This window comes from Lucilia cuprina, chromosome 4 (assembly GCF_022045245.1).
Source record: "Lucilia cuprina isolate Lc7/37 chromosome 4, ASM2204524v1, whole genome shotgun sequence".
NCBI lineage: Eukaryota > Metazoa > Arthropoda > Insecta > Diptera > Calliphoridae > Lucilia > Lucilia cuprina.
The window spans coordinates 100,763,759-100,776,249 of NC_060952.1; the positions used below are offsets into that span (position 1 = coordinate 100,763,759).

Below are 12,491 nucleotides of genomic sequence, written 5' to 3' on the forward strand. Positions count from 1 at the left end.
AAATGATAACGAAAACAAAATTATGAGATATCAGTTGGCCACACAATAAGTTTGTAAATATTTGACACATCGCTCATTTATTACAAGTCCGACATAAATCAAAAACAAAACATTTTATGTAAAACGGCAAATATTTTATATTTTCTCTCATTAAAATGGGTATAAGTAGAGCCAGTATTTATATTAACTATTAAATTAATATTTAGAAATTGTTTGCCGTGTTGCGAAAATATAATTATTTTGTATAAAAATAATTATTTAATAATTTTATTATTAAATAATTATTATTTAAGATTGAAATCAGAAATCAGTACCTCTTTCCTATATAGTGCACATCAATACGGCAAAATTTAGACTAACATAGAGGACTAACAATAGTAATTTTTTTAAGTATTAGTCAAAAGTCAAGTCAAACATTATTAGTAATGAGAGTGATTCCGCTTTGAAATCAAGTCACATCGTGTATTGAAAATGTGAACGAATTGGAAATTCTTCGAATGTTACTTCTAGTTTTCGAAAATAATATTTTATTTTAATATTTTCAAGTGTATATATATAGACTGCCAAATTTTTTGAAAATAAATTAATCTTTTAAGTTCTTTAATTCAGATTCTGAGATAATTTTAAAAGCATGATTTTTTTTGAACATTACTTTAAATTATCGAATTTAATTTTGAATATTATATTATATTATATGGAATTGTTATCGCTTGTGTCCAAGTCTACCAAATTTCAGTAAATTCGAACATAATAGCATTATAAATTTTTTCAATTTATTATAAAAAGAGGTTGACTCACTCATTTGATTCACTGTGTAATTTTTTTAAGTGTATTATTTTGAAAATTCACTTGAAAATGATAACATTGCTAGATCTCAAAATAATTAAGGTAATCTTACTGATATAGTTGACCATAAATTCACAACTTTTTATATGTAGACATTAGAAAAGTAAATTCAGTGTACACTTAATAAGGTAGCCTCGTCCGCACAGCTGATCATCAGCTTTTACAATCTTATCTGTCAAAATTCCTGTTTGTTTACATAGAAAAAAAATCGCAAAAGGTGTAAAAATTTTAAAAAGTGAAGAAAATTATGGTTTTAAAGGAGTTTTCTAGGTCAATCTTGATTAAATGTCTTTGTTATCCTTCTCTCTTGATAAAAAAAGAAAATCTTTAGCTCCGGCATACGTTCCAAATCAGTTTCAACTATTTTTAACACGACCAATCACTTTTCACAAAAAACACGTTTAATTCGGAAAATTGGTCTTCCAATAGATATAGTTATGATTTTCAGACATTCCACGTTTAATTAATATAATATATTAATATTAATAGTTAAAAATTTAAATAATTGCTAAAAACTCATATTTTTATTGTGTTTATTTGTTGCTTTTTCATTCTACACACACAGCTTTTTTTGACAGATGGGATTATTCTACAATAACAAATCGCCTGTTGTTTTTGTATTGTTGTATTTGTTGTAGCGACGAGGCTACCTTATTAAGTGTACACTGAGTAAATAAATAAATAAACACATGGATTTTTTTCGGAATAATTCAAGATTGTGTCAAAATAAAATTTCCTTTAACAACAAAGTGAACAAAACATATATATAAAATATTACTTTTAAGTTGGAAATTATATTATTATATGTTATACAATTTATAACACTTTTAAACTACTTTAAAACCACTTTTAATTCACTTTTTCAACTTTTCACAAATTTTAACAAATAGCAAAACACAATTTAAAAATGGCTACATAAACAATGTTAACAATTTTCAAAACAAACTTTGACAACTAATTTAATTTTTCTAGTTAAAAAAGTAGTCAGCTGTTCAAGTGATGCCACCAGTGTACACTTAATAAGGTAGCCTCGTCGCTACAACAAATACAACAATACAAAAACAACAGGCGATTTGTTATTGTAGAATAATCCCATCTGTCAAAAAAAGCTGTGTGTGTAGAATGAAAAAGCAACAAATAAACACAATAAAAATATGAGTTTTTAGCAATTATTTAAATTTTTAACTATTAATATTAATATATTATATTAATTAAACGTGGAATGTCTGAAAATCATAACTATATCTATTGGAAGACCAATTTTCCGAATTAAACGTGTTTTTTGTGAAAAGTGATTGGTCGTGTTAAAAATAGTTGAAACTGATTTGGAACGTATGCCGGAGCTAAAGATTTTCTTTTTTTATCAAGAGAGAAGGATAACAAAGACATTTAATCAAGATTGACCTAGAAAACTCCTTTAAAACCATAATTTTCTTCACTTTTTAAAATTTTTACACCTTTTGCGATTTTTTTTCTATGTAAACAAACAGGAATTTTGACAGATAAGATTGTAAAAGCTGATGATCAGCTGTGCGGACGAGGCTACCTTATTAAGTGTACACTGGATGCCACTTTATTAATTTACTTTTGATAGAGTCATCTTTTTTAATACATATTTTTGACAGTAAAATACACATTTTGACAATTTATAAATCTATGGAAGAACTCAAAGTAAATTAATAAAGTGGCATAAATTTTGATTATATATTTGTTCAGATTTTGTTAATAAAATAAAGAGGTTTAATTTTTAGCGGTAGAAATGGCAGATGATACAAATGAAGATAGTTGGCTGTATGGTACTTCTAATCCAGATTCCACCACAAATGAGGAAGAACGGATAGGTGCTGAAAATGCCAACGATGAAGCCGGCATGGAAAAAGTAAATTCGCAAGAGTTGCTAAAAGCTGAAAATGAAGCACTCGCAGCTGTAACCCAAGGTAATGGTTTAAATAATTTGCCAGACAAAGATGATGGACCTCCCGGTGAAGAGTTAGCTGATTTTGAAGATCCTGCCCATGAAATGGAGGAGGACGAAGAGGCCACAGCAGCAGCTACTGTGGCCGATACCACCGATGGTGATGAACAGGAGGAAACTAAGAAAAACGATGAACATTCGGAGGGAGACCAAGATGATGATGCTGAAGAAGACGATGATGATGATGATTCAGATGATGATATAAACGTTGTAATAGGCGATATTAAAGCTGCGCCTAGTACTTATAATATAAATAAACGTTCGAATCTGTTGGCTGGAGCTAGTAGTCAAGAAAAGTCCAAGTCTACTCAGGTAGGAAAATTTTCTATCGAAGATTTTGAAGGAGTGGGTTCAATTAATGGGGTAGCTGCGCATGAATTCAGTATAGATTCTCTAGAAGATAAACCATGGCGCAAGCCAGGTGCTGATATAACAGATTATTTCAATTATGGTTTTAACGAGGAAACTTGGAGATCATATTGTGAACGCCAAAAGAGATTTCGTGTTGCTGAGAGTGGTGTCGGATTGGCTAGTTTGACTCAAAACTTGAACCCACAGCCGGAAAGACAAGCAGATGGAAATATACCTACAGGTCCACCTCCTGGCATGATGCCGTCTGGTCCAATACCTATGGGACCATTAGGAGAACAGATACAAATGCCACCTCCAGGTATGATGCCACCAACCGGTATGCACCAAGCACCCCATCAGGGAATTCCTCCCAGATTTGCATCTATACCCAGAGGCCCACGACCTGTGAGTCAACCGGGAACAAAAGAAAATGCTATCCAAGTTATGACAGCAGAATGTCGCGAATATTCAAGACCTGGCCAAATGCCACCAAATTTTGGTGCTCAAGGTCCCGGGGAAGAAGCATTCTTTCACGAACCTGAGCCCTTTGATTATGGATATGAACCAACACAGGATTCACAGTGGGGTGGTGACAATCCAAATTGGGTACCTAGTGGTATAAAAGAATTAACACCAGGACCAGGAAATTCTGGACCTCCACAACAAATGTCTGGACCTCCAGGAATTTTACCGACTCCAATGGGTGTACCACCACCTCAGATGGGTGGGCCGCCACCGCAATTGCGACATCCCCATCCGCAACCACCAATGATGGGTGGAATGCCACCACCAAATATGGGAATGGGACCACCTCCATTAGGAATGATGATGGGACCTGGTGGTCCTGGAGGTCCTCCAATGCATATGTCAATGGGACCGCCACGAATGATGGGCCCAAATGGCCCTCCTGATCGTTCAGAAGACGAACGTGAACGAAGACGCCGAGAAAGAGAATGGGAACGTGAAAGGGATAGGGATAGAGATCGAGAGAGGTACGTAACACTACCACATAAAGTATATTAATTATTTTTGCTGATTTCTTTTTGTTTTATGTTAAATACGTAAATATATGCATTTTTTTATATTAATCAGAATGAGACGTGAACGTTCAAGGAGTCGGGAAAAGTCTCGACGGAGGTCAAAATCTCGTGAAAAAGAGAGGGAAAAGGATAGAGACAAAGATCGTGATAAGGAAAGGGATCGCGATAGAGATCGAGATCGTGAGAGGGAACGTGATAGGGAAAGGGGTGAAAAAGTTGAAGTAAGTTTTTTTCGTAACAAAAATAAGAACCCATTGTTCTAAATGTTGTTCTTTCTTTAAATTAGGACAGTGAACGCTCTGATGACGAGCGTGAACGAAGAAGAAGAGACAGGGATCGAGAGCGTGACCGTGACAGGGATCGTGAACGGTAGATATATTTAATATTATTTAGTTAAATTTATTAGTTTTTTTTTAGTTCTAGACGTGAAAGATCAAGAAGTCGGGAAAAATCTCGTCGGAGATCAAAATCTCGTGATAAAGAACGTGAACGTTCTAGTAAAACCGGTACATCTTCTACATCATCGTCCTCTAGCCGCAGCGATAAGAAAAAGTCTCACCGCAAAGAAGATGAAGAGTAAAGCAACGTTGCACAAACAGAAAAGTCTTCAAACGAAAAAAAAATCTTTTCCAACTAACAGTCGTAGTATTTTTCTAACTGCGAAAATTTTATTTAACATAAGAAAAAGTAAATTGAAATGTACATAATTTTTTTAAATATAAATAAAAATTATACTGTGCAAAACTCAAAGTCCTACCAAGGTATACATAAATACATATACCGCTTAAAACGCGAACGGACTTACTAACAAATAATTCAAAATCGACTGTCATTAATTTTAGCAAATTGCTTACTGTAAAATGTTACAATGAGATGTACATATCTAAGGGACACCCTTGTGTTTTAGGTTTCTTTATTTCATTGTTTTTGTGGGTATTGTTTTATATGTAAAAATACAACTGTAAGGTCCCATTAAACTAAAGAAATGAGACTTTTGTGTTCTAGTATATACATACTACAAGCTGGTTAAGAGATCCACTATCATTAGTATATTAAAATACATTTCTATATTTTGATATACCCTGGGGTGATTTCTGAGTCTCAATATTTAAACTTTTTTCAGTGTACTTTTAAAAATGCTGATATACAAAAATAGACTCCAGAAGTAAATATTATTGCCCTCGACAAAAGTTTATCAAAAACAAAAGAATAAAATGAAATAAAATCGATTCAAAGCAATTTTATATTTTAGAAGCTTGTCTAATGAATGTGTTATTATTACACAGTGAGTTTTGTAGAAAAAGAAGAAGAAAAACCTAAATATATTTATTATTTATGGAAGTTTATTTAACATACGAGTAACGAAATGCCATTGGAATCAAAGATCCCTTCAAGAAACACAGAGGCGTAAGTTCGTCAACATTCTGTATTTTTCAAGTAATTTTACATATTTTTTTGTAGGACATTAAAAATTCCCTTCGAAACCTCAAGACACGCAGAAATTGCATTCCGAGTTTTAAGTGTAGACCAAGAACCCAGACGCAATTTCGTAAGTAAAGATTTGCGATTAGTGGAAAACAACATTGAAGTGCATTTTATTGCGGATCAAGTGAAAAATTTAAGGACTGCAATAACTTCGTTCTTTGAGAGTTTGCTGCTCTGTACAGACACAATCAAAGCATTTGATTTGGAAACAATTAAAAATGCCGGAACACACTCCAGCACCGACACCGCATAGAGCGATATATGGTTATGCTTTTTATCTGTTAGTTATAGCTCTTTTTGTATTTTATTTTTTATGGGCACTTCTGCCAACTAAAGAATGGGGTTTAACCTATCTTCCCGATAAATATTTTGCTGTACTTCTTCCTATGTTGGTTCTGGTTGGATTATCCTTTTTTGCATTTTTCATATATCCTGCTATCAATATGTCCCTTACAGCTGGTATCGATGAGATGGCCTCTGTTGTTGATGTTCAGCTGATATTAAAAGGAAAATCAAAAATATTTGTTCAGTCCTGGCATGAATTGCAACAAGAAATGACACCAAAAAGGAAATCCTGTAAAAATAGTGACAATTTCATTGGATATTGTAACTATTGTTTAGGAAAGCATAGCATACCTAAAGTGGAAGATCAAATTGACACCCTACGATTTTTGGATTTGGCGGAAGTGAATAAAAAACTATTTGAATAAAAATTTATTGTTTTATGACTTTAATATAAAATTTTTAAATATACAAAATAAGTGAAAACTAATTTTACTTTCTCCTAGTTCTGACTGTGGTCCAACCTTCTTCAGGTTCTACAAAATCATCTTTTTGTTTGCGGGACTGTGATCTAGTAACTCTACTGCCGGAGGCTTGTTCCTCATCAACGCCCCCTTCAACATCCATCAAATCATCATCGTCATCATCAGAATCACTACCCTCTTCAGAGGATGAATCACCCTCGATAGGAGTGTAGGTAACTTTGACATCAGGTCTCAACCATTCTTTACCTTGTGGTAATTTATTTAGCTCCAATTCAATTTCGGAGTATTGTCCCTGTAAGCTCATCTGCTTGTAGCGTAACAAATGTTTACATATTTCCGAAACAGATCCGTCCTCACATATCGTATCGAATTCTTGATCCATCAAATCCTCAATAACATCTTGTAGTTCACCTTGTGTGATATTATCGTTTCCAATGCAATACTCATAAGTATAGTTCATGATTTCAATAGCCACCTATAAAATTACAATCATGTGATATTGAAGCTATTTTGACATTAATTTACTTACTTTTTGTCCATTTCTTCCTCCCATTCCATGTTCAACGGCTAAGCGTAGATTTTGCCAATTGTTAAAGATCTTTTCCACTATAATACGATAGTTTTTCTTAAATTCTTCGGAATTCATGTTTGGAATATTGTTTTGTTTTGGATAAATTCTGTCTTGACTTTGACAGTTTTACTTCACGTGCATTAACAGCTGATAGTGTTGCCATATTTTTTCATAAATTTTCACTAAATGGGCTGCGAATAGATTTATTTTCATGTATTTATTACAATTTATATAAAGCTATTTTAAAAGAAATTATTTAAATACAAATTGTAATTAAAATCATTCAAAATGTATGTGTTTAAAATGGAAAATATTAAAAATAACACAAAATTATATGTTGTTAATTTGAGTGAATGTTCTACAAAACGAAGAAGAAGCATTTGTTTATTATTTACAAAAATTCGCGCTTTTTTATTTTAGGTGATGTGATAAAATCACAAAGTATAAAAATAAATATTCTCTACATATTACAACTTTCTATGAATCCTCTGTGATAGTAACAAGACTACAGATTTTGTTTTGTCAAATGTCTGAAGAAGATTATCCAACTAAATCAAAAAATACAAGTGATGATGACCTGAATACTTCTAACATTGGGTCCAATACACACGATTATGATGATGACGATGAGGGTGAAGAGATAACAGCTCAAAAGGTGTTAGAATTTTTAGAGACAGCTTGGACTAATGAAATTTGTGCACCTGAGATCCTTCCACACCAAAGCGATATGCTTGAATTGATGATGGGTCAGGTTGCACACATGGAAGATAATATGAAAGATTTAGATAAGAATGATTTTCGTTATGTTGTACATCAAATGGAGTTAGAGCGTATTCGTTATATTATAGCCAGTTATTTAAGATGCCGTTTACAAAAAATTGAAACTTTTAGCAAACACATACTAAATGAAGAGTCCAATCGTGAACCGGATGAAAAACGTTTATCCCCTGAAGAAACGAAATTTGCTCAGGAATACTACGAGAATGTTGAACAATACTTCCAACAAGTCGCATTACAATATATGCCAAATATGCAAAGATCTGAAGCTGATCAGCGAGTAGTTAGACCAAACCTTATGAGTCATGTTTTCATAAAAGCGAACGTATCAGGTAAGTTTTTACTCTAACAGTCGTTGATATAAATAGTTTCCAAATTCACTTCATTACTAAAGTGTATATTTTTATTATTTTATCATTCAACTAGAATTCATTCAGCTTAATATTCAATACGGCTTAAAATATTCCTTAATAATTCAAGTACTTAATTTTATTTCTTTAGATTCCATTTTATTAATTCTTAAGAGAAGTCATTTTCTATAGCTTCGAATTTAATTCAATGATTATTCTAATTTTAATTAATTTCTTCTATTAAAAAAATAATAATAATCTCGTATTTCATTAATCTAAAATTTAAATTCTAAATTATTTTTAGTTGTAAGATGTACAACAAATAACTTCTGAGGATTATAATCAAAAACCATAGAATATAATATATGTATATATATTATTATAAAAGTATAATTTTTTAAAAGACTGTATTACCGCAAATTCTTTTTATTATTCAGTTTAAGATAAAAAGAGTATTTCAATTATCAATTGTATTTTTTAGTTCCTGCTGTTGTCGTTGGAGTGGATGATGAAGAAGTGGATTTAGCTGCTGGCTCTCAACATATTATTCCATATCAATTAATTGCTGATTTAATACAAAAGAATCAGGTTCAACTTATATAAATTATACTTTTTTTTAAATTGTACATTATTTTTTTTTATATAAATCTATTTAAACCGATATACATTCATCATTTTACTAAAAAATTATAAAGTCGAGATCAAAAGTAAATGTTCAATAAAACATTTTACCATAACATATTCAATTTATAACACAAGTTTATAAGTTAATTTGTTTGCTCATGGAATGGAACATATATCTTTAGAATGGCTATGTCCGGTGGTTAATTAAAACTTTTTTTTACGTCGAAATTTGTTGATAAAGTATTTTTGTTAAGCAACCTTTTTCAGTAGTGATGGAAAAATATTTGAAAATTTGAATTGATTTTTGGGTGCTTGCACCTGTTTTGGGAACCTAACAATCAACTAAAAAATCAAAATCAAATAAAATTTATTTTGTATACAAAAATAATGTTTTTCCTCCTAATTTAACCCTTTTTTAGCATTTGCTTTCTTGATGATTAATTAAAATATGATATGATACATATAGGTTTTATATCGTAAACTAGTGTAATTATAAAATAGCACACTTTTTAAACTAGAAGCTTTATTTATTGTTTTAACATTTTTGGTTCATTACTCTCGCTTATACTTAAAAAGAGTGTTAAACGTCTTCCCCTCGATCAGGGTGATGGAACATAACACGTTTACGTGGCATGGGTACTGGTTTTTGTGTTAAATTCTGTGGGTGTACTATTGCTTTAGTAATATGTTCATCCGGTTTCCTTATCGGAGATGATAATATGCGTTCCAATCTCTGTTTGAAATGTTTGCTTTCTGTAATTGTGGTATTTACGTTTAAAGGCGTTGATGCTTCTAATGAATCATCATTTTCATCTGATACATAATTTTCATCATTGTAATATTGTTGTTCTTGAACTTTTGTTCTGGTGGGTTTGGTTGCTTTTAGTAGAGCTTCTGCATTTTCCGGCATTTTTGTTGAACACAATTTGTCTACAAATTTTTTTATTTTGTTTCTGGTGGCATAAAAGTGTGGATGTTCCTAAATAAAATATTTTTATTTAAATGCATAGAAATTGAAATGTTCACTATTTATTACCTGTTTCAACTTGTTTCGATTTTCGTTAAGTTCCGTTGAAATTCGTTTTTTTAAAGTTAATGGTAATGATTTTGTTCTCATATTCACACCTAATGCCAAAAGACGTTGATTTGTAAGTTTTGTTGCTTCCTTTTTTGTTACAATTTTAGGTGGCGGTTGCCTATGAAATTGAAATAAAACGTTAACACAAATCTAAATTAGTTAATTAATTATTTTTGCATTAGCATTTACACTGCGTAATTACCTAGTGTTCGCGACCTTTTTCGATATGACTAGTGTCTTGTTTGTATTGATTTTATTCGAATTGTTTTTTATTTCTTCTTTATGTTCTTCATCTGTAAGACTATCTGAAACATCTGTACTTCCATCATCTGATATACCACTAGACATAGATTTGATACGATTATCAGCATCTACTAATTGTGAAATTTGTGTAATATGTATATCAGTTATATATATAGTTGATTTATGTACTTACTTTTTTCTGGGTATTTACTTTGTTTTACGAAAGTATGATTACTTTCAGAAATTGAAGTTTCATTAACAGGATTCTTGTCTGTTGTGATTTCAAGGTTTTCTTTTTTGTTTGGTGTTTCATCATTTAGTTCAACTGTTTGGAAAGGATCCTCCTTTGATTGGTTCGATGTATCCTCTTTTTCGCGCTTTATTTGATTGTCATTGGATTTAATGTGCTTCTGCACAATAGACTGTTCATTTAATTTAATCAATTCCCTCTCCAGTTGATCCAATTTATCTTTATAGGATATTTCTATTTTATTTATGACTGCCTCCAGCTTAGCTGTACTTGCTTTACTTATATCTTCAAGTTTTTTACTCAGTAATATTTCTAAATCCTTAACAGATGATGTAGGGTTTTGTTTATCATTGTCAAGTTCATGCTCCATCTGACTTCTTGTTAATTCCAGGGCTGATCCAAGTTCCTGCAATTTATTATTAACTTCAGTTAAAAATTTCGAGTTTTGACTTTTTTGTTCTTCTTTCCACTTTTCAAATTCTTGCAGTTTTTCTTTTAACATATACATCTGTTGTCGACTTTGTGAGGAAGAACTTAGGTCGTCATCGCTATTATCATTTTTTTCTTTTATTTCGGATAAATTACTTTGTATACCTATACTATGGACTGAAATCTGTTCAGATTTCTCTAATGCTTCAGTAGGAAGTGTAGACCCATTTTTAACCCTTGATTCTGTGTTATTTTCTTTAATTTCTCTTTCAGCATTGTTTAGTCTCTCTTTTAAATGTTTTATTTCCAATTCGAGTTTAATGGTATTTATTAGAGTTAAATCATTTTCGCGGTCTTTTAACAAAGACTGTGGTGCTTCTGATTTCATTTCTGTTTTGGTGAAAATTCCGCTGTGTTTGCGAGAAATATGCAAATTTAGAGCATCATTGCTAACAAAATTCTTCGTGCACAAATGACAAGGATATATAACTTCATGTATAGCTTCTATCTGTGTTATTTTCTTATGCAACTGTAGTATTTCATTGTTAGCTTCTGCTAGGGATCGTTTCACAGAAACAAGTTCCATTTGGGAAGCGCCATGAGACTCTCTCAAGTCTGATACCGTTTCTTCCAAAAACTTGCGACAAAACAACAAGTATTGCACTGAAAATTGTGAAAGTATAAAATATTTAGCTATGCCGCTATCTAAAATGTTTGACTCTAAAATCGATCCCAAAGGTGCTTCCGATAAATGACTTAACACAGCATCAATATGTTCTAAACTCTGGTCCTTTAAAATACGCTCTACTTCCAATGAGCCTGCCAAAAAGTACATAATTATGAAACTCATTTACAAAAGAAAATATTTTTTACCTATTAAACGAAAATCTAAAGGTCCATCTTTGTAATTGCGCAATTTAAATCCAGATTCTCTTGCCACTTGAGGATAATTGTATGTGTAATTAAAAGACATTCTGTTTTAAACAATTATAATAATATTCGTTCTAATATTTCCGTATTCAGTATGTCAGAAAGCAAATTAGTTTTTTTAAAAATTTTTTGTTTATACCTTTATAAATATAACGGTTACTTAGCAACGATGTTATTAATTACCCTTCAGTACGAAAAGCGACAATTTGCACCTTTCACTAGTTGTAATAACTACAAACTGAAAGACGCCAAGTTCAACCCCAGAATCAAAATTAATTTATCTTTTTATTTTTTCAGTTTTTTTAAAGAATTTGAACTAGTGATATTAATGAAAATATTTTATACATATGATGTCAATCGGCCACTCGCAATTACATCCACATGTTAAATTCAACAGTAAATAACATTGCCTAGTGGGCTGCAAATTCACTAGTGGTAGTTCTTAGTGGCTGTATCGCCGTTGTCGAACTAGTTCGTCTTACTGTAGGGTACTTTCATAAGATACAGTCTATGCATATGTTTTTTATGCTTCACGTCTGTGAAATGTTTTTTTTGAAAAATGTTTTACGTAAACAATAACCTAGGATTGAACGGTAAGTGATTAAATTAATACTCGAAGTTTGTTTTGAGTACTCAGTTATACCCCGTTCACACGTTACAATTATTCGTCATTCACTCTCTCATTCTTCTTTCACCCCCAATTGCGAACTGAATATATGTATATAAAAATTATTACATATTATATAATACGTTAAAATAATGCAACAAACTTTGT

At 31.5% G+C, this 12,491-nt stretch overlaps 6 protein-coding genes across 6 annotated transcripts; 4 read left to right on the forward strand and 2 right to left on the reverse strand.

The window, feature by feature from the left end:
* Positions 1-2,498: 2,498 nt before the first annotated feature.
* LOC111690294 (pre-mRNA 3'-end-processing factor FIP1) lies at positions 2,499-5,027 on the forward strand. Its single transcript, XM_023452761.2, has 5 exons — positions 2,499-2,517; positions 2,598-4,164; positions 4,265-4,433; positions 4,499-4,581; positions 4,630-5,027. Exons 2-5 carry the CDS (start codon positions 2,606-2,608, stop codon positions 4,790-4,792), a joined length of 1,974 nt encoding a protein of 657 aa, XP_023308529.2. The 5' UTR covers positions 2,499-2,517; positions 2,598-2,605; the 3' UTR covers positions 4,793-5,027.
* Positions 5,028-5,442: 415 nt separating this feature from the next.
* Positions 5,443-5,950, forward strand: LOC111690300. Its single transcript, XM_023452766.2, has 2 exons — positions 5,443-5,619; positions 5,674-5,950. The coding sequence occupies exons 1-2, from the start codon at positions 5,579-5,581 to the stop codon at positions 5,948-5,950; spliced, it is 318 nt and encodes a 105-aa protein (XP_023308534.2). The 5' UTR covers positions 5,443-5,578.
* Positions 5,916-6,431, forward strand: LOC111690299 (phosphatidylinositol N-acetylglucosaminyltransferase subunit P). Its single transcript, XM_023452765.2, has one exon. The coding sequence runs from the start codon at positions 5,916-5,918 to the stop codon at positions 6,405-6,407; it is 492 nt and encodes a 163-aa protein (XP_023308533.1). The 3' UTR covers positions 6,408-6,431.
* Positions 6,397-7,144, reverse strand: LOC111690298 (pre-rRNA-processing protein TSR2 homolog). Its single transcript, XM_023452764.2, has 2 exons — positions 6,994-7,144; positions 6,397-6,939 (listed from the first exon to the last, which is right to left on the reverse strand). Exons 1-2 carry the CDS (start codon positions 7,108-7,110, stop codon positions 6,472-6,474), a joined length of 585 nt encoding a protein of 194 aa, XP_023308532.2. The 5' UTR covers positions 7,111-7,144; the 3' UTR covers positions 6,397-6,471.
* Positions 7,145-7,310: 166 nt separating this feature from the next.
* On the forward strand, positions 7,311-8,908 carry LOC111690296 (DNA replication complex GINS protein SLD5). Its single transcript, XM_023452763.2, has 3 exons — positions 7,311-7,325; positions 7,456-8,144; positions 8,644-8,908. Exons 2-3 carry the CDS (start codon positions 7,562-7,564, stop codon positions 8,763-8,765), a joined length of 705 nt encoding a protein of 234 aa, XP_023308531.2. The 5' UTR covers positions 7,311-7,325; positions 7,456-7,561; the 3' UTR covers positions 8,766-8,908.
* An 88-nt stretch (positions 8,909-8,996) lies between these two features.
* On the reverse strand, positions 8,997-11,891 carry LOC111690189 (zinc finger protein DZIP1). Its single transcript, XM_023452629.2, has 5 exons — positions 11,660-11,891; positions 10,301-11,605; positions 10,067-10,238; positions 9,823-9,982; positions 8,997-9,765 (listed from the first exon to the last, which is right to left on the reverse strand). The coding sequence occupies exons 1-5, from the start codon at positions 11,757-11,759 to the stop codon at positions 9,367-9,369; spliced, it is 2,136 nt and encodes a 711-aa protein (XP_023308397.2). The 5' UTR covers positions 11,760-11,891; the 3' UTR covers positions 8,997-9,366.
* Positions 11,892-12,491: the final 600 nt, after the last annotated feature.